Consider the following 7,822-nt stretch of genomic DNA (forward strand, 5'->3'; position numbering starts at 1 on the left):
CCTTAGTCCCATTGAGAACTTGTGGTCAATCCTCAAGAGGCGGGTGGACAAACAAAAACCCACAAGTTCTGACAAACTCCAAGCATTGATTATACAAGAATAGGCTGCCATCAGTCAGGATGTTGCCCAGAAGTTAAATGACAGCATGCCAGGGCGGATTGCAGAGGTCTTGAAAAAGAAGGGTCAACACTGCAAATATTGACTCTTTGCATCAACTTCATGTAGTCATTTAGACAGGTTATCTTGGCGTTCATGGGCACAGGGATTATGGTGGTCTGCTTGAAACATGTAGGTATTACAGACTGGGTCGGGGAGAGGTTGAAATATATAACTTGTCCCCTTTTTAGACTAGAAAAATCTACCCTTAGGGTGAAATTATGTTCCTGTGTTCTGTCTAAAATGAGATGACATCCCCCGCCCCAGGCAACCCAAAAACGAACAATCGATCATCAATATGAATAAGCACCGCTAAAAACAACACATTTGTTGTTACGCATGACCCTCCTATCCAAACCCCTGACATGTGTCTCCCAAAACATTACTTGCGGTTTGTAGCCTATGAATTTTCACTCACACGGTTTCATACGTCAGTGTAAATGTATCAGCCTACATCAACGCGTTCTTCCTCTCTGTAATACTATTGGCTGGGTAGGGTCCAGAAGGCGGAGCATGCCGGTATACGCTATTTAAATTGCCATGGAGAACTATTCGCTAAGCACATTATTAAGACCAGTCATTTCATTGACGTCGACATAACAAGAAGGCAACATTACTCCAAAACAGAAACAAACGCTTTGAAAAGTGTTTACCAGCGGACATATCTTCTGGAATCTAATTTCAACTAACTTTTGATTTTGTCCCGGTCTATAAATGTGCAACAGGTAAGGTTTAACAACCTCTTTGTAGCAATTCGTATCAAACGTATGGGGAAGATGACGACTTTGCATAACATAGACTACTGTTTATTTTATATATTTGAGAATATTGGGACAGTTGCACTTGGACAGTCGCTCCATTGAATGGATGCGCTGCGCCGACTTTCAGACAAAGTCATACCCACTGTGGCTAGAAGCTTGCAGAGCAGGACTTTTTATTGTTTATTAATGCATATCATTTCATCAACCTGTTTAAATCCATAATAATACAATTTAAGTGCAAAAACATGCCATGTTAATGCGTCGGCTGATTCATACAGTTATGTTGTAATACGCTGCTCACAAACATAGGCTGAAACATCCCAAAAGTTACAATTTGTCATGCAATCAGTGTTATTCGTATATCTTTTTCCCATGTAAAGTACATTCATGTACAATTATAACGGTATGGATGGAATGTTTGAACGATGTATGAGAGATTGCATCACTCAGTCGGTTCTCGTTTTTTAGCCCGCACCTGTTCGCATTTCTCGATGGCATGTGCTACATTTCGAGTGCTGCTTGGAGTCTGGAGCCACATACTTTATTCTATGTTAAAGGTCCAATGCAACTGTTTTTATCTCAATATCAAATCATTACTGGGTAACAATTAGGTACCTTACTGCTATTGTTTTCAATTGAAATGATCAAAAATAAACAAAAAATAGCTTCATAGCAAAGAGCAATTTCTCAAGCAATAATTTAGCTAAGACTGTCTGGGAGTAGTCTGAGTGGGGAGGGGAAAACTGAAGACTAGCTGTTATTGGCAGAAAGGTTTGGAACTCTCCTTCTTATTGGTCTATTAACTCATTTGTCAGGCAGGCCAAAACTCCATTCCACCAAAACAGACAGAAATGTATTTTCAAGCAGCTCTTACACTTAAAAGGCATTATCATAATTTTCACAAATTCACAGTATTATTCCAGCCTCATAGTGTTGAAATATATGTATATATGAAACAGGAAAATCACATTTTTTGACTCCACTGGACATTTTAAATGGTAGTCCTAGATGAGACATAGCTTTTCTTTGTGTGGCCCAGAGGTAACTGCGACAAGACCATCCTCAAGGTGACCGTAAATGACTGTGCGCTGGCAGCGGGTCAGGGAGTTACCTTAAAGTCTGTAAGTTACGTTTCTGCAGGATACTTCAACCATGACATTGTTTTCACAGTGTGAATATTGGCACCGTATATACACCTCTCAGATTAGGCCAGTCCAGCAGTACTAATTCAATCAAAGATCAGAGGGATTCAATTTTCCACAGAACATAATTATCCCACCGATCAAAAAAGGGGCTATAACAGAACAATAAACAGTCATGCTTTTCCAATCTGTTATCATGGTGTCATGGCAACAGATGGGAATTTAGCATCTATTGATGTTACTAAAAGACAATACAAAATTCAACATGTCTGTAATCATTTTCCATTAAGTGTCCTCTCAACCCCCCAAAAACAAACAAAACATAGCCATATCAATTTCTATTCACGTCACTCTGTCAGAAAACAGATTAGTACAAGTTGCAAAGATACTTATTTAGTTGGCGGGAAAAGCTCATATGAATCATGTGCTGTGTAAACTGCACAGTCATCCTCACTGGTGTTGATTGAGGAGAGGTTGAGATGCAGACTGACTTTGCATGTCTAATAAGTAAATACTGTCAACAATCCAGCATTCCCCAAATTCCCAAAATAGTGGCCATGTTTGATGACAGAGTTCCTCCTGACTCTACTCACCACCAACATGCTATTTGAGATCCAATTTAATAAGAGCGAGTTAAGGACATATTCTAGGAGCTGATACTGCAGATACCACTCTATAAACCATTTTTACAAACATGAAGGGAAATATCTGAATGCAGTCTACATACTAGAGAAATGTTTGTAAATTGACTTAACAGAGACTGTAGTCTACTCATATCTATTCACGTTTCACGAGTCAAAATCATTATATTTGGTGATTTCAGTTTTGCAAGGGAGCAAGAAGAAAAGCAATATCTTATCCTTTTAATGTTAAAGGACAATAAGAATAGCTATTTCTTCACCTTTACATGTTAAAGAACACAAATATATTCCATATATTTTCCTCACGCACTCACATATCTTTTCATCACTGACTCTCATATCACCAAATCTCCCAAAAGTATTTTTTAAACAATCTAAACACATTTTTTGGATATAACCCCACCCCCCCTAAAAAAAAACATAACAGAAGAGTTCACAGTGTTCGTTGCAACCATGGTATGGTTGCTAGGACAGCGAGGCCTAGAACATGTATAACACTTCAGACACAGGCAGGCAGGGCTCTCTCTAATGAGTGGTGTTTCTGTAGTGCCAGAGACAGAATCCTCACAGGACAGCCATTATGCTGCTGAGAGAATATGAAGTCCCAGAGGACTCTGTGAGTCAACAAGCTATTCTGCTGTACTCAAGTACACAGAGAGAGAGAGAGAGAGAGAGAGAGAGAGAGAGAGAGAGAGAGAGAGAGAGAGAGAGAGAGAGAGAGAGAGAGAGAGAGAGAGAGAGAGAGAGAGAGAGAGAGAGAGAGAGAGAGAGAGAGAGAGAGAGAGAGAGAGAGAGAGAGAGAGAGAGAGAGAGAGAGACTGTGTTCACATTCATGTATGTTTCATATTCATTTCGCGTTGGTTCCATGTTCCATGAGCTGAAATGAATGGAAAATGATACCGCACACTGCTCTTGATAGTATCACTGATCTTTAATAAGCTTACGTATCGGCCTCACGGCCTTCGTCAGAAAATAGCACCCTTATGTAGACCCTGCCCCAACCACATCCGTTCCACACATGGAAAGGGGTTGGAGGCGAAGGAAAAAAAAAAGAAGTGCTACCAAATATAACAATTATACATTTCAAAAATATTCCAAAAAAAGTGTGTAAAAAGACGTATTAAACACGTCTGTAAAACCACAATGAGAACATAGCAAGTTTTCATTAATCATTGGGTACATCGTATGAAAAACATCAGTGTAATCTTAAATAGGGACATAATTCATGTTCAAATTCACAACATAACATACATAGGCATTTCATCATTAAGTCCTTTAGGAAATAATGTCTGGAGGGTGAAAATCCCAAAACATTCTCTTTTACTCAGAGTATTATTAATATCACCTCCCCTGTCTGATATCTTAACTTTCTCTGTGCCACAAAATCTAAAGGTAGAAATGTCATGCCTTAGGTCATTAAAATGTACTGCGACTGTCGTTTCTCCTGATTGAACTTTTATGTTCACTAATTCTCTGTTTGAGAGAACGAGAGGTTCATGAGCTGAAATAAAAGATCTCCAAAAGGTTTCATATACACAAAAAGCTAATTTCTCTATTTACATCCTTGTTAGTGAGTATTTCTCCTTTGCAAAGATAATCCATCCACCTGACAGGTGTGGCATATCAAGAAGCTGATTAAACAGCATGATCATTACACAGGCGCACCCTGTGCCGGGGACAATACAAGGCCACTCTAAAATGTGCAGTTTTGTCACACAACACACTGCCACAGATGTCTCAAGTTTTGAGGGAGCATGCAATTGGCATGCTGACTGCAGGAATGTCACCCAGAACTGTTGCCTGGGATTTGAATGTTCATTTCTCTATCATAAGCGGCCTCCAATGTCATTTTCGAGAATTTGGCAGTACGTCCAACCGACCTCACAACCGCCGACCACGTGTAACCACACCAGCCCAGGACCTCCACATCCGGCTTCTTTACCTGCAGGATCATCTGAGACCAGCCACCCAGACAGCTGATGAAACGGAGGAGTATTTCTGTCTGTAATAAAGCCCTTTTGTTGGCAAAAACTCATTCTGATTGGAACCAGGCCCACCCATGGCTGCTCCCCTGCCCAGTCGTGTGAAATCCATAGATTACGGCATATTTAATTCATTTAAATTGACTGATTTCCTTATATGAATTGTAACTCAGTTCAGTGTAATATACGTGCAGTATGTTTCTATGCATGTAGGTCTGTGAACCTTAGTGGCAGGTGCTAGGAGAAGTGGCTAGGGTGAGAAATGGAACCGAGCCTGTGTCCCATACCAACACACTGACTGCCTACGCCGCTCCCTTGGACCTCCGTGTCGTCTTGCTTTGTATGGTTTTGTTTTGGCTTTCTCATTTGCCTAGTTGACACACACTACCTTTTCATCAAGGTCTCTGTATGTCCTAAGTCAAGTTATCACTAATCGGAAAGTCTCCACAAACATGAATATAATCAAGACACACAGAAAATGGAATAACTGTTATTTCTGTACAATTGACACCCCATTAAAGTACCTCGTTACAACCAGAAAAACCCATCTTGAGCTTTAGAAAGTTTCCAGAACCCTAATAAGTGACATTCAAAGAAAAGAGCCCGTTTGGTCGGTTGGCCAAGTGATGTGGTACAGTAGCTTACATTCAAGCAACAAAACATTTTCCATCTTTCCAAGGTTGTGATTAGCAAGGTATGTGAAAATGGATATTAAGAACGCACCAGTGGGTAATGCGGCAGTAGGATTGGTCCACGCACCGTGCAGTTTGACAAACAGGCTGCTGTGACAGACAGTAAGACTGTCTTCACAGAGTTGAAGTGACAGGTCTACTTGTAAAGGAGTATTAAACTGAAGGAAATCGTTAATTTGCTGCTTTTAACAAGACTTGTATTTCCTCGTCCATGTTACAAAGTAATGTACTGTCTGTTGTTGTTCCCAAAGAAACCAGTGCACGTGATCCCGTAGAGACACCGCAACCCACATTCCAACAGGAAATTATCTTTTTCGACACTGTGGGCAACAAAAAACAAGTATGCTTTGTGACTTACCATCGGTGGGACATCGCTCCCATTGCTCCCTGAACTCTCTCAGTAGAGAGTGGAGAAGCCAGGATAGGGGTTAAATATGACTGTTGTCATAACTGAATGAAATATTGTTGGCATGAGGAGACGTGCTTGTTCTTGACCTTGGGTATACAGTATGTGATTGTTTTCTCAGGCTTCACACACGACAGAGTAATCGATTGGATATTGAAATAATCATTCATGACAGTTGGTGGTATTTCATGTATCATATCTCATCAGCAAGTCTAAAACCTTTCTCTCTCTCTTTTCATCTCAGCATACGTCATTGGTGAGGCCAGGCTGCCCGATGAGAGAGCACTACTCAACCCCAAGGACCTCTCCCTGGTTGCAGTCAAGCTAGAGGCCGTCGAGGACCGAGAGAGAGGCTTTGTCTCCTCCTCCCTCCTTTTCCTCCGTCCGCCTCACTTCACCACCCAATTTTCTGCTTGAGTTGGTCCCGTTAGTGTTTCAAAACTGTTTCTCCAACGCTTTTTCAAGAAACTCAGACTGTTTTCCAAAGTAGAAGCAGCGCCACAGCCCTCCCACCAGAACGAGGTGATGGGAAGTGTGCGAGCCAACCGCTACAGCATAGTGTCAACCGAGGAGAACGGTATGAAGTTGGCCACCGTGGCAGTGCCCAACGGGTATGGGAATGGCAAGGGCAAGGTGCACACGCGGCACCAGCCCCAGAGCCGCTTCGTCAAGAAGGACGGTCACTGCAATGTGCAGTTCATCAATGTGTCCGAGAAAGGCCAACGTTACCTCGCCGACATCTTCACTACATGCGTAGACATCCGCTGGCGGTGGATGTTTGTCATCTTCTGCCTTGCCTTCCTCCTGTCGTGGCTGTTCTTCGGCTGCGTCTTCTGGCTGGTCGCCATCTTCCACGGGGACTTGGAGAACAACTCCCAGAAGTGCGTCTCCAACGTGAGCAGTTTCACTGCAGCCTTCCTGTTTTCCATCGAGACCCAGACCACCATCGGCTACGGCTACCGCTACGTCACCGACGAGTGTCCCGTGGCGGTCTTCACGGTGGTCTTCCAGAGCATTGTGGGCTGTATCATCGACGCCTTCATCATCGGCGCCGTCATGGCCAAGATGGCCAAGCCCAAGAAGAGGAACGAGACGCTGGTGTTCAGCCACAACGCTACAGTGGCCATGAGGGACAACAAGCTGTGTCTGATGTGGCGCGTGGGCAACCTGAGAAAAAGCCACCTGGTAGAGGCCCACGTGCGTGCCCACCTCCTCAAGTCACGCACCACGGCAGAGGGGGAGTTCATCCCTCTGGACCAGATGGACATTGATGTGGGCTTCGACAGCGGAGTCGACCGTATCTTCCTGGTGACGCCCATCACCATCGTCCACGAGATCGACGAGGACAGCCCATTCTATAACATGAGCAAGCAAGAGCTGGAGACGTCCGAGTTCGAGATCGTGGTGATCCTGGAAGGGATGGTGGAGGCCACGGCCATGACCACCCAGTGCCGCAGCTCCTACCTGGCCAGCGAGATCCTGTGGGGCCACCGCTTCGAGCCGGTGCTCTTCGAGGAGAAGAGCTACTACAAGGTGGACTACTCTCGTTTTCATAAGACTTATGAGGTTCCCAGCACCCCGCTGTGCAGCGCCAGAGACCTGGCCGAGAAAAAATACATCCTGTCCAGCTCCAACTCCTTCTGTTACGAGAACGAGGTGGCGCTGACTAACAAAGAGGAGATGGACGAGGGGAACGGGGGTAGCGTGGGCCCAGATGTAACCCAGACAGACAATATGTCAGACTCAGAGCATCAGCAGGCCACTGTGCCACTAGAGTCCAGGCCCCTGAGACGAGAATCTGAAATTTGACTGTGCAGAGACTGCAGACCACCGCACAGAGAAGAAGATTCTGATTCTAGAATCCCATCTAGTTGTTATAAATGGCACATTGAGCTGAGCTGGGCCTAGTGTAAAGGACATTGAGCTGAGCTGGGCCTAGTGTAAAGGACATTGAGCTGAGCTGGGCCTAGTGTAAAGGACATTGAGCTGAGCTGGGCCTAGTGTAAAGGACATTGAGCTGAGCTGGGCCTAGTGTAAAGAAC

The 7,822-nt window shown here is 43.9% G+C and overlaps 1 protein-coding gene across 1 annotated transcript; it reads left to right on the plus strand.

Annotated features, from left to right (window-relative positions):
- The first annotated feature begins 6,305 nt into the window (after positions 1 to 6,305).
- On the plus strand, positions 6,306 to 7,600 carry LOC120029915 (inward rectifier potassium channel 2-like). The gene has a single exon (XM_038975224.1). The coding sequence runs from the start codon at positions 6,306 to 6,308 to the stop codon at positions 7,587 to 7,589; it is 1,284 nt and encodes a 427-aa protein (XP_038831152.1). The 3' UTR covers positions 7,590 to 7,600.
- Positions 7,601 to 7,822: the final 222 nt, after the last annotated feature.

Source organism: Salvelinus namaycush, chromosome 35 (genome assembly GCF_016432855.1).
Source record: "Salvelinus namaycush isolate Seneca chromosome 35, SaNama_1.0, whole genome shotgun sequence".
Lineage (NCBI taxonomy): Eukaryota > Metazoa > Chordata > Actinopteri > Salmoniformes > Salmonidae > Salvelinus > Salvelinus namaycush.